The sequence below is a fragment of the Leuciscus leuciscus genome (genome assembly GCF_965113295.1).
Source record: "Leuciscus leuciscus genome assembly, chromosome: 19".
Lineage (NCBI taxonomy): Eukaryota > Metazoa > Chordata > Actinopteri > Cypriniformes > Leuciscidae > Leuciscus > Leuciscus leuciscus.
The window spans coordinates 6,525,485-6,544,169 of NC_138743.1; the positions used below are offsets into that span (position 1 = coordinate 6,525,485).

The window sequence follows — 18,685 nt, forward strand, 5'->3', positions numbered from 1 at the left end:
TTTTAAAAACAAATAATATAACAGAAAAGTGCTTTAGATGTTAGAGTTGTTTTATTCATTACAATTAGTTCAGATGAACTTAACAGAACTTTAAATATAGGGTCAAAATACAAAACAACTGTATAAAAATATTGAAACATTTTTCAATACATATTACTGCAGATGGAAACCAACATTGCATATTTAGCTGTTCTTCGGTTTCTATCTACAATTCAGTTCCTATTCCTATTTCAAATAATACTGAAACATTCCTCACTCCAATAGGTTTCATTGAAGAATTTGTCCTATATTCCATAAAAAAAAAATGTGCAAGAATTTTTTTTTTTTACATTAATAATTTAAATTGAAAATAGAAATATGATAAACTAATTTAAAATTAGAATATGTCCTATTGAGATGATTAATCAATTAATGAACACCATATGAAAAACAAAAACAAAAAAACACTTAGTCCCTGGATGTTATAGACATTTGGCACAATCCAAATAAACAAAAATAATACATCCCGATTCAAATGTCACAAAATCATTTTTGAAGTCTCAGGCAAAATAAATTGAAATTCAAGGCTGGTTACAAACTATAAAACATAAACAGTGTCACAAAAAAAAAGTTAAATGCCACATGTTCCGTTTAATGATCACATTAGAGTTTGGCTTCAAAAGCTTGTGCTGGAGGTGTTTCCAAATGGCTCTAAAAACACAAAACACATCATTAGTAATAGATATCAGTGAAACGGCGCCCCCTGACGGCATTAAACCTTCTTGTCATGCACACATCTACTGGAGGACAGTTAGTGTGTCAGTGGATTAAATAAGGGTTAAATGTTAGTACAGACCAAACAACCAATCTATAGTTAAACACACACACATGAAACATTGTTTAGTATGCTTATTAACTTCTTTTTTTAAACTTCGAGAACTCAGGAAATGTCCTCATAATCCACGTTTACGTTGTAATACCAGTGTAATACCCATGTCATTATACAAATTTGTGTTCTCATAAATCATATCAACAAGCACACACACACAGACACAAAGCTCATGGGCGAAGTGTTTAGATAGAGAAGACAAAAATCATTAACATTGGACTCTGATTGGACACTGAGAATCAAAAGCACATCTGAATCACTTTATAAGCGATAATTAAAATGAAGCTATCAAGTGTGAATCAGACGGGCTAATCACATGTGCCGCCCATACCTGAACCACAGTGTGCAATAAAATCAGGCAGTGATTGATTGGTCACATGTGTGTGGATGGAAGGAGAGACGTCCCAGTGTGATCCTGAACGTATGACCTGCCCAACGCTGCCTGTACACACACATACACACACACACACACACACACACTGATCCATGAACAGATTTGAAGAGGACGGGGTGAGTAGAAATTGGGGAACAAAACAAGCAGAGAAACAGGTTGATTTATAAAAAAAAAAAAAAGTGGAAAAGAGAATGGCATATGTGGAAAATTGGAAAGGGAAAACAGGATAAGTAGAAAAGAGAGATGAGATGAGTGGAAGTTATGAATGAACCAAAGCAGAAAGAGGATGGAATGAGTGAAAAGAGGAAAGAGAATTTCACTACCACTGAAATTATGTGTGTGATGATGCTGAAAATCCAGCTTTGACATCACAGAAATACATAAAAAAAGATATATTCAAATAGAAAATGGTTATAGTTTACTGTAATATCATTACACATACATTACAGGGAAATTGGAGTGTGAATGGGATGCGTGAAACAAGGGAACATGATATAGCGTGTAAAGATGAGCAGGAGTGATAGTGAAGAACAGGACTGAAGTGTGTTTATAAGGGCTGGTATTTCCCACGTTTCATCCAATCACAGCGCTGGAATGTCAACACAATAAAAAGTTCAAAGAAACTGCTGGGTTCCTGCTGTGAACCTTTGAAACAAAAGCTAACAAACCAAACCGACCAACTAATAAATACATTTAACAGTCCGATTGAAAAGACTGGAGTTCAAGTTAAAACACAACAACACAGAAACATGAGGAAGAAACAACAGGAGTCACACGATATATCGGCCACCATATCGGTATCGGCAGATATATGTTCATTTTTAATGTTAACGTTATCGGCCCAATAAGAACATTTGACCGATATATTAAAGCGATAAATAATGGATTATTTCCTTTAGTTGAGACACTTCAGATGTGCACTGTTCGCCATGGTGGTTTTGAATTGCTTGAAATATGACTGGAATCACTTTGAAAAGGAAAATACAGTTAGTAGTTAATAGTTAAGTGCAACATGCGCAGCGCAAGTCATATAGGCGACATACAATTATAATGAGAACATCATTATAATTGTGTGATTGGGACATTACGAGACTTTGTTTTTGTAATCAGGCACTCAAAAATTATGTACAAATTTGGATTTAGATTTATCAGCCAATATATCGGTTATCGGCTTTCAAATATAACGATTTATCGGTTATCGGTATCGGCCAATATTTTCATATTGGTGCATCTTAGGGACATCCAGGGTACATGTTAGTGGCTGTAAACAGTTTTCTGCTGCATCAATCGGCCAAACAGGAAACACACATTTGCAGGAAACACAAAACATGAACTTATTCCTGGATGAGAAGGTCAGGTTAACCGTAATCTGCTTTCTATCTCAAATATATCTCATAAAATCTTGTGTAACTGTTTTGCAGGTTTGGTTTGATACTTACAGCTGCCAATGCTTGCTGGTTTGCCAACTGTCGGCGCAGATCGGACTTAATAAAGGCTGAGATAAAGAACAGAAACACGAGACACATTACGATGGCTTTAACATTCACATCTATCTACTGAGATGACTGACACATCCTGTGAGGTCTAGTCTATCTGAATTGTGTATATAAATGGATGAATCCCTCAAAGAACGTGTCAGGTTCATATTTAATTCCAAAAATCAACAGATTTGTTTTTAGCATTGCAAAATAATTAAATATTTCCTAACTTACAAATGCAATAAATACTGAATGGCCCTAAAATAGATGTAATTTTAATTAGGCAAAATATAATAATTTCCATGGGTGACACATCCATGATGATCCATCAATGGGTTTGGCTAAGTTTACGTGGAAGATAATTCTGGTTGGACTTTTGAGATATAAGTCATTGTTCAAAGAGAAAGCAAAAACTTTGTACCTGTACGCATCAATGTTATATGAAGGACTATATAATTTCTCCACATGAACTCTTATTGCCTGGAAAATGTGTTGAATATTAACTAAGAAGTCTTCAAATTATCCATAACAACAATCTGGATAACTGCAGCGAACATTATTATTGTAATTATATTAGATTGTATAATATAATTTTATAACATTTAAAACATGTGACAATTTGCCACCCTTGTCTTGAGAACACAGTTCATCTGACTAAAATCTACCTCAAATTTAATCTAATGGGACAGGCGAGTCACTGAAGGGGTACAGAGATCCGGTTCTGTGTTTGTACTCTGAAGGATTTTGGCCGTACCTGTCCCAAAACAATGTCGCTTATTCTATATTTACACAATCCAGTGTTTCTTCTGTGTGTTTAATAGCTCATATATTAACTGAAACATTAGAGGACATTGCAGCTTTCATAATGTCACTCATGCAGCATGAATGTTAATACAATGCTTTCCAAGAAGGAAAAGGATTTCACCGGGAATCAAAACGTTTGAAAGCAACTACAGTTCATAGGACCAAAATAAAAATACAAAGCAGTTCCTCAAGTGTGAACTCTGTACTGGGTTAAAGAGGAACAACTAGTCAGGTAGACGAGCATTGAGCGATCTGCACCTGTAATGAAGGTTCCTATCAGCAGGAAGGCACATAAGAAGAGATTTCCAGCCAGCGTATTGAACGAGTCCATAATTTTCCCCTGACAGATCGTAAATATGATCCCAAATACCTGCAGTAAGAAACACAATGCTCATTAGGATTGTGGTAACTCCATATAAACTCTATAAAATAACATAAAACTCCCAAAATAAGACAACTGGAGCCTCTTATAAACAGTTTATGAAACAGATAATTCTGGCCCTTGCTGCTGATTGGTCAATAGCAGTGTTTTATTTAACGTACTGCTTGACTATGACCGCTTCACTGAAAAGATCTGTGTATCACTGTTCATCACTCTTTCCGGTGAAAAATGAACCTAGGGGTTAACGAGTTTGCTTGCCCATAAAATCTTTAAGATATTAGGTTAAACTAATTTGGCTTGTTGTCCACTGAAGAGGGGCTCGATGAAGCAGCTTCAACTCGAGCTCTGATATACCCCCCCAGTGGCTAAATGTAGGATATGATAATTGAAGGGCAAGGTACCTGAGATGAAGGTGGAGTTTGGGGAGGTGGAGGGATACTGGAACAGCTGATGCTAGAGAGAGGTAAGCGGCTGCTTATATACTCAGGCTGTTGATTGAAAGATTAGATGGGCTCACTCCTCCCTAACTTGCGTTTAGGAACTTCATTAATTAACACATGGTTACCGAGTCGATCGTTCCCTGGGATGCGTTTTCATGAAAATCGAATGTAAAGAGTTTTATCTCTAAAAACAGATTAGCTCATAACTCTAGTACATGGGGCACAGTGTAAGTAAAAGTAAATCGCTAGTTAATACCACTAACAAGGCTCAAAATAGCCTCACACTAACACGGTAGCATAATGAGGGTCCCTACATGCAAACCGAAGCATTGAGAAGAAGCTTTGTGAGAAGTGTACAGACAGTTTAATAAGAAGATACTTTATAAAGACGTTTACAGGCAGGATCCATCTTGGAAAACAGTCTCGACTAGTCGAGCCACGAACGCCGTGCTACGTTAGATTTCACAAACGTAATTCCATAGCGTAATTCCTATCGACCAGCTCACGTAGTACGGCGTTCGTTACTCGACTAGTCGAGAATGTTTTCCAAGATGCCTCCTGCCTGTAAACGCGTAATGTACTGTCTTTATAAAGTATCTTCTTATTAAACTGTCTGTACACTTACAAAGTTCTCAATGCTTCGGTTTGCATGTAGGGACCCTCATTATGCTACCGTGTCAGTGTGAGGCTATTTTGAGCCTTGTTAGTGGTATTAACTAGCGATTTACTTTTACTTACTCTGTGCCCCATATACTAGCGTTATAAGCTAATCTGTTTTTAGAGATAAAACTCTTTACATTCGATTTTCATGAAAAGGGAACGATCGACTCGGTAACCATGTGTTAATTACCCCTAGGTTCATTTTTCACCGGAATTGTCCTTTAAGCCGGGCTGAGACTACAGGAGTTTTAGGATTTACCCATCCTGACAATCTGAGAAAAAATCTTGTCCTGGACCCTGGAGTCAGGTTTACTTTTTGTTTAGTTGTCTTTTTCATTCCTATGTTTGTTTCTTGTGCTTCAGTTCAGTTTAGCATTGATTGTTTCCTAGTTATTCTCCTTGGTAACTGATTACATTCAGCTGTCGATCATTGTTTCGCTTGTTAACTCTGTGTACAAGTACTCCCTGTTTTGTTCTGTTCCTTGTCAGTTATTGTCATGGCTTAAATGCGGTGAACATGTTTATTTTCCAGTGTAATTCTGTTTGTGGATTCAAGACTATTTGAGTGTATTCCTGACTCCTTTGTGTTTGATTCAACCATGCAAACCCTGAGAGAGTGACAGACCCTCAAAATGAGTAAAACTGAATGGTTTGCAAATCTTGTAGTGTGTGCATGTTTGAGATTTGAGAGAAGACAATCTGTAAAAATTCTCCTTATATGCGTGATGCAACCAGATTTCATAATCGATTTAAAAACTCCTTGTAGTCTGAGCCTGTCTTTAGAAACATAATACAGAGAAGTTTTGACAGTATATTGTTTGTTTATGTATTTCAGCATAACTGTTTATTTTTTATTTAATGAAGTATGAGAGACGTTATGTCCCATCATTCACCTTTAAATGGATAGTTCATCCAAAAATGAAAATTCTGTCAGTAATTACTCACCCGTAAGACTTTGTTCATCTTCAGAACACAAATGAAGATCTTTTGAGAGCTTTCTGTCCCTCCATTGATAGCTATGCAACTACCACTTTCAAGAACCAGAAAGGTAGTAAAGACATCATTAAAGTAATTCATGTGACTCCAGTAGTTTAACCTCAATTTATTTATTAAGTGTTTTTTTTACTACAAAAAAAACGTGATTTACAAAATATCAATCTCCAACCAGCGTTCATGTGTACGCATGCGTGTTGTGATGACACGAGAGCGAACACTGTTACGTGAACGCGGCTCGGAGATGAATATTTTGCAAATAAAGTGGCAAATTCTGTTTTTTTGTGCAAACAAAGCATTCGCGTCACTTCAGAAAATTGGATAAAATTGGTTTGGAACAACATGAGGGTGAGTAAAAGATGACAGAATAAAACATTTTGGGGGATCTATCCCTTTAATTTAGATTTTCTTGTGTAATCCATATGGATATTTATTTGGCTAGCCTTTTTTTTGTAATTTTTTTTAAATAAATATCACACACATACCTGTGCTGAGCAGTTCAGAAGTCCTGAAGACGTTCCCTCAGACTCTGGGTAAGTCAATTCGACGGCAAACTCAAAACCGAGGGGAAGATAACCCGTCATGAAGAACCTGCGTCAGTAACACACAAACAAAAAGATTTTGGCCAAAACTTTTGCGTTTTTCAATTATTATTTTTTTAAATGAGAAAATATATGTATTTTTTTGTTGCAAATTTCATCTGACCATTCACAGCATGAACGACAGTAAAAATCTTCTCATACCCGAGGGTTCCCGCTGTGATAAAGACCACCCACAGGTGACCCAAATTCAAGGTAAAAGCATAAATCACCATGCCCACCAGGGACATTAGATACACAGCCAGAGTGGTTTGTCTGTGGAGACATCACACAACAGAGACATGGGACAAATCCTTCATCAGGATCCAACATGTCCTAGTATGACTGAAGGAGTGAGATCATATCATTAATAGCAGCTGAAAATACATGTAGATCCAGAAATACCATTTCAGTTGCTTTAGTACAATAGCATCTGCTAGATATCTGGCCATTTCTTCAACTATTAGCACTTTTAAAAATTATAATTTTTTTGGATGGTTAAAGTAGTTGGTTTTGGTGGAAATTATGGCACAACTGTGGGACAATCGTAATTTGTGTAACACAATATAATTTTCACATTTATATAATTCATGATTGCTTTACACTTTGTTTAGATCATGGGTTTGCTTTAAAAATCCAATATTTTTATAATGGATTTTCATATATATATATATATATATATATATATATATATATATATATATAAAAAAAGAAATTAATACTTTTATTCAGCAAGGATGCATTAAATTGAATTGAAATCCTGAAAAACATGAATTCCACAAAAATATGAAGCAGCACAATTGTTATCAACAATATTAATAGTAATAGTAAATGTTTCTTGAGCAGCAAATCAGCATATTAGAATGATTTCTGAAGGATCATGTGACACTGAAGACTGGATTAATGATGCTGAAAAAACAGCTTTGCATCACAGGAATAAATTATATTAGAAAATCTATTCAAATAGAAAACAGTTATTTGAAATTGTAATAATATTTCTCAATGCGACTGTTTTTACTCAATTTTTGATCAAATAAATGCAGCCTTGGTGAGAGGAAGAGACTTGAATGACAGTCTATATAAAAGGCATTTAAAAAAAAAAAAAGCAAAACTGTTTTAAATGAATTCCACTGACACAAAATGGCCATTAATTGTATTATTAATCTGATATTTCAGTTCAGTAGTGTGAGTGTGGTGGTAAGTGTAAACAAAGCTGAGTAAAAGAAACATCACAATGCCCAGGAGGGGAAGACATGCTGCATGGGGTCAAATGCACTGAAGCAAAAGGTCACAAGGCCTAGGTTCATGGATCAAAGAGGCAAACACCTGGAAAAACACACTAAACCAAAGCATATGAACAGACTCACAGGGGGGAAAGGACTCAATAATACACTTATCTTCAAGGAGGAATGAAGACAAATGTTTATCAAGCACTGTTACTGCCTGAAGGACATTTGAAGATTGGTTAGGATTAAAGTCCAGCCTCTTACTTGTATGTCTTAGATCGGTCTAACCAGATTCCACAGATGAGGGAACCCACCATGCCAGCGATCACGATGGTGAGGCCGATCCTGCCGGCGTTCACCTCCTCTCCCTGTTAAAACCAGAGCAAACTTTCTCTGTTTTACCACAATATATCAGACTAAGATCAGTTCTTCTGGATTAATGAATAAATGGAAAAATGGAAACCCACAAACACTAACTTCCACCAGTAATGCTAATGATGAAGTTAAAATTCACTGGTATCAATACTGTTATGTAAATTGAGTGTAGGTCATGGGCGCTCATGATTGGTTGGACAGGCGGAGGGGCTTACAGGATAGTGTTCAATGATCATTCGGTTGAGAAGCGTACTGACAGCATAGAAACAGCCAACATTCAGCCCTGAGGAAAGATAGATGAAGTCAAAAACATAAAAAAGCCTGCCAAAAAAGACTTAACACAGAACATCTGGTTTCAGACTATAGATTTGAAGTGTATCTAGTAAGCAGTAAACGTATTCACATTTCTGAAGCAGCTGTAAAGACATAAAGAGCTCGGCATTCCAGCAGGTTTATTTCTGTCAATGTTCAGCCAGGTCATATGCAGCTACAGGCTTCTCGTGCTAGTGTTACACAGCTGTTTGTGTGTGTGTGTGTGTGTGTGTGTGTGTAGATGGATCATAAACTCAGTGTGCAGCGTTAATGTAGTGCTCACCATGAAAGCAAAGCAAAGATGACAATTCATTCTGTTCAGCATAAGCTTTATACTTTTCAAAAACAAAACAAAAATAAACATCACGAGCTAGACATAAGCATATCAATCAATCAATCAATCAATCAATCAAATATATAAATAATATATTTATATAATATACCATTCAAGTTTTTTTTGTTTTAGAAAGATCTCAGAGGATGCCTTTATTTGATAAAAAATCTGTAAAAAACACTAATAATGTTGAATATTATTACAATTGAAAATAACTGTTTTCAATTTTTATATATTTTAATCTATTCCTGTGATCAAAGCTGAATTTTCAGCATCATTACTCCAGTCTTCAGTGTCACATGATCCTTCAGAAATCATTCTAATATGATGATTTGCTGCTCAAGAAACAGTTCTGATTATTATCAATGTTGAAAACGTTCAAAAGAACAGCATTAATTTGAAATATAAATCTTTTGTAACATTATGAAGGTCTTTACTGTCACTTTTGATCAATTTAATGTGTACTTGCAAAATAAAAGTATTCATTTATTTATTTCTTAAAAAAAAAAAAAATTGTGGTCTATTTGTATATTTGTGTATATTTGTATATTTATATTAGTGTATATCACTTATATTTGGGTATCACAATATATATATATATTTGGGTTTAAATATATAACAAGTCAAATTCACAGCAAATAATTAAAATATGATAGACAGACAGGAAAAATAACATGGCTGAAGCTGCTGTGTAATCCTTGGCTGTCTGGTTTGGGACTAGCAGGTTTAAGGAACTGGTGCGAAAACAATTTTAACATTATGACATTTTTAACACCAGCACCCTGTTTACGATATTATGGATCGAGTCCCTTCAGTGTAAGACTATGGATTTTTAAATATTTTTTAGACTATAGATTTTTTCATTTTATAGTGCACCATGTGACTATGACTGTAATAACAGCACATGCGTGATTGGAGGAATCATTTATGTCTGTAGCAGGACAAATTATGTGCGGAAGTTGAATAACAAACCCCAAGTATGAGCAACAGTAATAGAGATGCTTACATTAGCAAACAGCACTGACTATAGAACTATTCATGTTAAAGCTCTCAGTAACAATCTATGACTGTGTTTAAATGGCAGCAAGCATAATGAACCCCAGTTTGAGGTCTTGAATGGCTCCGTTGTGCTCAGAGTGATATTCACCATAAGTGATGACGAGGAGGATGAAGGCTTTGTTGCGGAGCAGCCTGAGAATGGAAGCTGTATAGGAGTAGCTCTCCGGAGATATCTGCCGAGCCGCGGCCTGAGCGTGGGTGGGAGGGATCTCCGGACGCTCCTGAAACACTGACAGGAACATAAAATACAAAATACAAATTCATCCAATCACCAAAACTCTTCATTTACATGTAGTAGATCAGCACTGATCTGAGTACAGTTTCATTGTGTAACTGGACACACTACAGCTCTCAAACTTATTTTCAGTAATTAAAATAAATCTGAAATAAAAATTTAATATTAGATGAAAAACTAACTGAATCAAATAAGTTAGTAAAGTACTAAATAAGTTCCTAGTACTAAAATTACTAAGACTGAAAATGAAATAAAAGCTAAATAGAGCTATAAAAAAATTAATAAAAACAATGCATAATAAAACTACTACGTAAAGGAGCAAATCACAAATTTACGAAATCTTAAACCAAAACCTAATTTTTTTTTAAATAAAAACATTCAAAATATTAATAAATAATATAATAGTAAAAAAATAATACTAAAATAACACTGCAACCTTGAACCTAGATAACATCATACAGCAAGGCCGTTTAATATCAAATAAAAGAAGGCTGTAACAAAATATAGGCAGCCTTTTTGGGGAAAATGTAAGACAGGATTAATGCATTTTCAGGCAATCCCAGAATGCATTGGAAAAAATTCATCCAAGATGCCGAGGTTTTGACACAAAGCTAATATGTTTGCTAATTTAAATCGTTTAAAACGAAAAATACTTAAATACTAAAGAATGAAATGATGGTCAGTTGTGTCAGTGTGTTAAAGCGAATGAATTCACCATGTTATAACATCTGGGAATGTTTGTGTTTGAGTAAAAATTTAGCCTGCTGTCCCCAAAACTGCAGGTGACTGAACTCTGTCATGTTTGCTTTTTTTAAACATGCACTCTGCAGTGGGATTTAAGCTGTAGAAATATTAGACAGAAACGCTAAAATCTGCTAGGCTTGTTATTTACTAAAGAATTAAATAACAGACCGGCTAAACTGTTTATTTCAAGGGAAATTAGAAAACAGTTCACCTAAAAATAAAATATGTCATCATAACTCACCATCATGTTGTTGCAGGCTGCATTAGTTTATTTTCTTCCATGGAACACAAAAGGGAACGCTAGCAGAATAACCCCAGGTGTTCATTGATATACAATCAAAATAAGGAAGGGAGCTCCAAAAATTACAAAAAGCACCTTATGATGAATTAAAGGATTAGTTCACTCAAAAATGAATTATGATCCCATAATTCATTCACTCTCAAGCCATCCTAGGTGATTATGACTTTTTTCTTTCAGCCGAACACAATTGGCGTTATATAAAAAAATACATATCCTGGCTCTTCCAAGCTTTATAATGGGAGTGAATAGAGTCATTTTCATTCATCCATCATAAAAGTAATCCATACGACTCCAGTGGGATAATGAAGGCCTTCTGAAGAAAAATATCCATATTTATAACTTTATAAACTATAATCACTGGCTTCAGGCAACGGCCATATGCGAGTCGAGTTCCAGCAGGAGAGTGACCTCTGACCCGACGCATGATGCATTGACGAACGCAGAAGCGCAGAGGATAGAGCAAAACAAAACACTGGTCACGAATTAGAAGTCTAAAACAAATTTTTTTAAAGAGAAATGTCGAGGAGCTTGAGTTTGTTGCCCAGCACTATTAGTTTGAACCGTGAGAGCGGTCTACTTTCACCTAAGATTATGCTACTCCTACATCCTACATACGTCATGCGTCGGGTCAGAGGTCACTCTTCTGCCGGAACTAGACTTGCACACGGCCTAGGGGTGTGTAACAATACATCGATATGGATCGATGCATCGATCAAACGTCTAATGATACGATCATGCATCGACGCCACATATAAAATATCGATATAAGGGACCTTTATTTTGACACTCTCCACATCCTCACATAACGTCTGTCTATGCATTTCTTCCAAAGCGCGCATTTTCATTTGCTCGCCAGTGTGTCTTTGAAACATTAATCTCCTCAGCTGAAATAGACGCCTGACAAGATTGACAGAACCCTAAACACGTTTTGTCACAAAGGCCGGTATTGTCCACTGTCAAGGGATCATGAGTTCATGTTTTACAGCAGAAACCGACAAGCACCCTTGGTGTTTGAGAACACATCCCGATAAGTCAGTTTTAGCGAATCAGCGCACAATATTCAGGTCAGGTGACAAGACTGCTAGGCAATTCGAAAAGACCCACTAGCTGAGAGGAGTTTCCTCAAAGCTGACTAAAAGTGATCGAGGATGGATAATTTCAATGAATTTGATATCTAAAAGCTGAAACGTTTTCACAGAACCTTGCTAAAGTGTGGTTAGTTAGTGTTGAAGGAAAAGCTCCCTGTATTGCGTGTACGTTAATCACAACAACAAAGTTGGTCAGGCGTGTATGTCAGATGAGGAGATTAACGTTACAAAGATTAACTGAGTGTTTTATTATATATCATAGCAATTACTTGGTTTTGTTTAACTCTGAAACATGAAATGTGGAGTTATCTGCTTGTGCAATTTTCAAAGAGTTTAATAAAAAGTTAACGTTCTATATTTTGGTTGCATTTGTGAGTTACTGGTTGTGTAAACTTGGCACATAATATCTAAAAATCGATATAGCTCTGAATCGAATCAAATCGTATCGCAGAATTTTGTTTGAGGTATCGGCAAATATCGTATCGCTTGCTGAGAGAATCGATATCATATCGTATCGTGATGAACCGTCCGATTTACACCCCTAATACGGCCATTGCCGGAAGCCAGTGATTATAGTTTATAATGTTATAAATATGGATATTTTTCTTCAGAAGCCTGGAGCCATATGGATTACTTTCATGATGGATGGATACACTTTTTTGAAGATTCAAAAATTCGGGCTCTATTCACTCCCATTATAAAGCTTTGAAGAGCCAGGATATTTTTTTATATAACGCCAATAATGTTCGGCTGAAAGAGGAAAGTCATAATCACCTATATGATGGTTTGAGGGTGAGCGAATTATGGGATAATTCATTTTGGGGTGAAATAACCCTTTAACAGACAGACTTTGAATATATTGCACAAGTCATAAGGAAAACTTTTATGCTACTTTTGTTGAACTTTTAACAGGCCGTAACATTTTCTAAAATACCTCCTTTTGTGATCCATGGAAAAATAAGCCATTCATATTTGGAATGACACGAGGGCGAGTACGCTTTTGACATGCAAATATCTTGTGATTTTCTTCTTTTTATTGTCTAGGCAAACATTTTTGCTTGTGAGAACAGAACTGAATGCACGTGAGTGTTGCTCAAAATGTGTACAGGAGGCTTTGTGGTCACGTCATGATAAAAATCGGAAGCTCAGCATTTAAAAGGCCACACAAAGGCATATAAAGAGTGAGCAAAATATGTTGAAAAAATCGCATTTCCCCTTCTGTCATTTGTGCTAAAGGTCAGATAATCATCAAGGACTAACATGCTCCATTTACACTCATACAAGTAGACTTACAATATAACAGACACATTGATCATTTATAGATTTGTATGCATAACTATTAACACATTAATGTTTATGTTCATGCAGGAAGAACACAGCAAGACAACAGAAGAGAAACAGAAACAGACACACACTAAAGAAAAAGAGGAACAGACACACACTAAAAAACAGTCAACTATAAACACACCAACCTAGTGAGCGATCTCGCTGCCTAATGCCTACACAGGCTTCTGCCTTCTAAGATAGCACCCTAATGTTCACGGAAACTCTCTATATAGGGAGAAACTCCACGTGCCACACAAATAGACTTTTTTTAATCAAGTTTGATTAAAGCATTTTTCTAAGATAGTTGCACAATAATCAAACATTAATCCATTTTAATTTGATTTATTTATAATCAACATTTTTCTTGCATTATTTGCTATCTTCAATTTATGTTTCACTGAATTCATCACAATGCATTGTGGGATTGTCTTATCTGTCAAGGACACGTGCATTATTTTGGCTAAAAAAAGATATAAGGCATCATTATAATTAAAGGGATAGTTCACCCAAAAATTACAATTCTGTCATCATTTACTCACCCTCACGTCGTTACAAACCCATACAAATTTTGTTCATCTTTAGAACACAAATTAAGATATTTTTTATTGAATCTGAGGGATTCCTGTCCCTACACTAAAAGTCTATTCACCCAAAACTCTGAAGCTTCAAAATGTCCATAAAGAGATCGTAAAAGAAATCCATACGAGTCTTCAGAAGAAACTTATATGATGAACAGACTTTAATTTTGAACTGTCAGAGTTTTGGGTGAATAGACTTTCAATAGAGGGACAGAAATCTCTCAGAATCATTAAAAAGTTAATAAGATGAACATAAGGCTTTAGAATTGACAGAATAAAAATTTTTTGGATGAGCTATCCCTTTAATTTCTATATCTTTTGGAACAACCTTCATGTCAGGAACACGTTTTAAAATACTCCCTCTGTAAACAGCTCACTATGTTTTGGAATAGAACAATATTGTGGCAATAGTATAACTAACATTTGCACTTACCAATGACAACCAACACAAACAGGAACGTGGCCACACCCGCAGTTATGTAGAACATGACTCTGATGTGAGACGCTAACTTGTCCAGATCGTCCACATTTGGAACCAGTATTGGTGGAACGAGGAAGCCGATTGCAATCCCCAACTGAAAAACACAAACATCTGTGAGGTTCAAAATGAAGCAGTGCAGGACATACATACTGAACACGTACATAAATTGCTTGATTTCAAACATAGTTGTGATTTTAAAATTGCACTCGCAAGCAAGGCCTTGATCCACATGGGACACTAAAGACTCTCATGTAATTATATGTGGTTGCACAATTAACATCACATTTATCAACATAATTGTTTCAACCTGCGCTCATTCTCCATTTTTCTTGGCTTTAAACAGAGGTTTTCAAATGGGTTTCAGGGACCCATGGAAAAGTTTAGAGAAAAATAGCATGAACAATGTAAAAAAATAAGTTTAGGGGCCAGATTTACTAACAACTTGCGGCAGCGCAAAACCCCTTTTGGCGTTAAAAAACTACTGTCAGGATTTGCTAAAGACACGCAGTGAAAAATGAACGCTGAATAGGTGTGAACAGGGTTAATTTTGCGGCTGACCTTATTGCCATATGCATTTGTAGGAGTTTCCCATTCAGATGCAAAACTTATGGGAGAGTATTTAAATTGTAGAAAATATAAAGTCGGCAACACCTAAGCTCCAAAATTATCAAAAATATTTATTTTCAAGACAGCTATCGCATAGCGTATGTTACGTTTCGAGCACGCAGGCTCTTCATCAGACCATCAGCCTGCGTGCTCGAAACGTAACATACGTAACATAGCTGTCTTGAAAATAAATATTTTTGATAATTTTGGAGCTTAGGTGTTGCCGACTTTATATTTTCTACTTGTTGGTTTCTTAGTCGAGCACCCTTTTGAGACTGATGTGCGTGCTTTTGTTTCATTTTTCTTTAGAGTATTTAAATTAATCATGCAAGATGAATTACTACGGTTTGACTATAGTCAATTTACTGGTTTTTGCACCATTATTTACCCCCCCCAGATGCTAGTTTGAGCTGCTCTTGGTAGATTGTGTTGGTCATTATGGAAATGATGCGGCTGCGTCTGTGTTCTTTCATTTGCGTGTCGTCAGTAGATCACGTGCAGAACTTTCCACTCCCATCTGCGCTTTTTTAAAATTGCGTTCTCACGCTAATTTGCCTTGTTTAGTAAATCTGGCCCTAAATGTACTTAATTAGAGCATTGGTCTCATTCATTAAGTGTGCTTATGCACATTCTCACGGATAACTTTCGTACTAAAAAGCATTCTTAATTTACAAAACGTAGAAAAAACTGAAACCACAGTTATGCAAAAATCACATTCTCTAGGTGGCCTTATAATTGCGTTAAGATTACACGTTAGACATAGTTATTTAATCTTAAATATATTTCATCATATACAGTTGAAAGAATAAGATAAGCTTCAGTAAAGCTCAAGCTTCAAGGTTTGTGTTTCAGTGTGTCTTTTAGAGAGCATCATATGTTTGCTGACAGTGATGAAAGACTGTAAAGCAAAGGTTGTGAGGATAGACCTTATATGGGTGTTTTAGGCAAATGACCTTGGGCACACGGTCACTCATTAAGAATACTCCCAATTAATTTATCTTAGAACAAGTGTAAGGAGTGTACGCATGATGTGAAGTTATATTCTGCTTTCTATTGACAGCTGTAGTTTTTAATATTTTTTCTCAGTATATTAGACCAGTGTTTCCCAACCTTTTTTTTTTTTTTTGCCACAGAACAGTTTTGAATTTACATTGCTTCAAATGGCATATTAAAACTAGATATTATATTAAAAGTAGTACTCACATTCAATGTGAAACTTGAGTTTAAGTCAGGTAGGAACACAATATAAGGCCATATAGCCTAGGTAGCTATATGATGTTGATGGTGATTTTTTTGGATAATTTCCAAGGCACAGTGGTTGGGAAACACTGCATACATTTAACAGTACTCCTAATGTTGGGTAGACAAAAAAGTTAATGTAAAAACTTCATATATTAAACATTTTAAATATTTTTCCAAGTAATATTTCATAGTATTTTTACAGTATAAATTGAGTCTTTATATATGAAAATATATAGTTGTCTTTTACATTTTAGGAAGGGGGTCCCTCGCAAGAGGATCATCTGAAGGCCCATGGCATTAAAAAGTTTGAAAACCCCTAGCTGATGAAAAATAAAGACTCAACTTATGCGCGCTCCAGGCAACCTGTAACCCGTGTTTTTCCAACCTTATACCCGTGAAAGTGCACTGGAACGGCAGTCAAACCCGTGACTTCCCACCTGTGAACTCGTACTATATCGATGTACTCCCAGTTACGAGTTGGAAAAACACGGGTTACAGGTTGCCTGTAATGCGGCATTAGACTCAAATGAGAAATCTCAACTTGGCCAAACATTGGCTCAACCAATGACGAAAGATTGTGGGAAGGACTCTCTGTTTGCTGACCAATAGCATATGAGGCGTGTTCAGGATACCTGTGTGGAAACAGTCATTATTTTTGTAGTTACGTTTAATGCCGCTAGTGGCGCAGAAATTCCGCTTTAACTTCACAGTACAGTACAGATAAATGAGCAATGATATTATTCTTTTGAAACTCACCTGATTTCCGAAGACCCCGATAGAGCATGCAGTGGACACCTCATTCGACCCGAACCACACCGATGCGATGCGCGAGGGCATCCCGAGAATAAACACCTGAGCCACGGAGCACATGAACTGACCCAAAATTGTCACGGGGAAAAGGTCCGGTCTCGCGCTGGCCACCTTGATCCACGTGCCCGCGCAATTCAGAGCCGTGGCCACGAGCGCGATGACCCTCAGACCTTTTTTATCCAAGAGCCACGATACGGGGAAAATGAGAGGAATGTACGTCAACATGTAAATCATGGACATCCAGTCAATGGCGAAAGAGTCCACGCCGTAGAAACGCATGAAGATATTGTTGATGATTCCGTATTGAATCCATTGATACGAGTTACACAGCGAATATGAGCTGAATAAAAGCACCATGATCCATCTCTTTCTATATAAATGCGTTTCCGGCGGTGGGTTATGATGTTCAAGATTCACCTCAGCATCAGTCACGGCTGCTTTTGAGAAATATATATTATCATTTACCTCTCCTTCCATTGACTTTGATTCATCTCCCATTTTCACTCGATTCAGAACTTTTTCGAGTTAATATTCATTCATTCAAGTTGAATCACAAATGTCATGTTGAGGATAGTTACGCCTGTCAATCTACTGGAACTCAGTGCGGTTCTATAAGTCATGTCAAACTCTGTTCTGATTTAATACTTACTTTACATGACATACTAATGATATATCACCTGAGTTTAAATACTATTGGATAAACTTCCCATAATACTTCGATGTATATTCATCCGCTGCTCTCGCACGAGAAACTCTTCCAACATTCGTTGAAAGTTTCGCCACAGTGATGAAGCTTCTGACGTAGAACAATAACTGACTAGATGAGAAATTACAAACGAAGAAAAGCTAGAAAGGGGCGGAGCTTAACTGTAACGCCGTCATGTGACAAGTAGAACAACTTACCCTAAATATTTTCTTTCTTTCTTTCTTTCTTTCTTTCTTTCTTGTTGTAAATCTAAGACCAAATAAAAAAGAAAGCATTTAAAAAATTTTTTTTAAGAAATTAATAGTTTTAAACCAACTTTGGTTGGCTTTGGTTTGTTCGAGTCATCTTGAAACGAAAGCAAATATGATAATAACTGGCACATGATCACCAGCTTGAAGTTGTAAGTGTTGTTCAGAGGGGAACTCGTTACTTTCGTAAAGACTTAACATACTTTTCTTTAATTCTTTCCGAGTTAGGGACATGAAGAATTATTAGGCAATTTTATTAAACACGAATACACAGATGAAGCCAAATCTAAGCGCACGTCACAATGGGTATATAAAAAAGTACTTGTTGGTACAGCAAAATGTGCCATTTGTTTAACAAATTAAACAGCATCTAGAACGTCACGTGGTATCTGTTACTTTTCTCAGCGCTGTCAGGGT

The 18,685-nt window shown here is 36.2% G+C and overlaps 1 protein-coding gene across 3 annotated transcripts; it reads right to left on the minus strand.

Annotated features, from left to right (window-relative positions):
- Positions 1 to 32: 32 nt before the first annotated feature.
- flvcr2b (FLVCR choline and putative heme transporter 2b) lies at positions 33 to 18,130 on the minus strand. Of its 3 annotated transcripts, XM_082148625.1 has the most exons (11): positions 17,261 to 18,130; positions 14,609 to 14,750; positions 9,992 to 10,132; positions 8,414 to 8,481; positions 8,088 to 8,191; positions 6,763 to 6,873; positions 6,505 to 6,610; positions 3,803 to 3,914; positions 2,702 to 2,757; positions 1,200 to 1,310; positions 33 to 690 (listed from the first exon to the last, which is right to left on the minus strand). In XM_082148625.1, the coding sequence occupies exons 1-10, from the start codon at positions 17,810 to 17,812 to the stop codon at positions 1,242 to 1,244; spliced, it is 1,461 nt and encodes a 486-aa protein (XP_082004751.1). In that variant the 5' UTR covers positions 17,813 to 18,130; the 3' UTR covers positions 33 to 690; positions 1,200 to 1,241. The 3 variants fall into 3 exon arrangements, with proteins under 3 accessions (XP_082004751.1, XP_082004752.1, XP_082004750.1); XM_082148626.1 differs by lacking the exon at positions 1,200 to 1,310; XM_082148624.1 differs by having other exon boundaries at positions 33 to 1,310.
- Between the last annotated feature and the right edge of the window lie 555 nt (positions 18,131 to 18,685).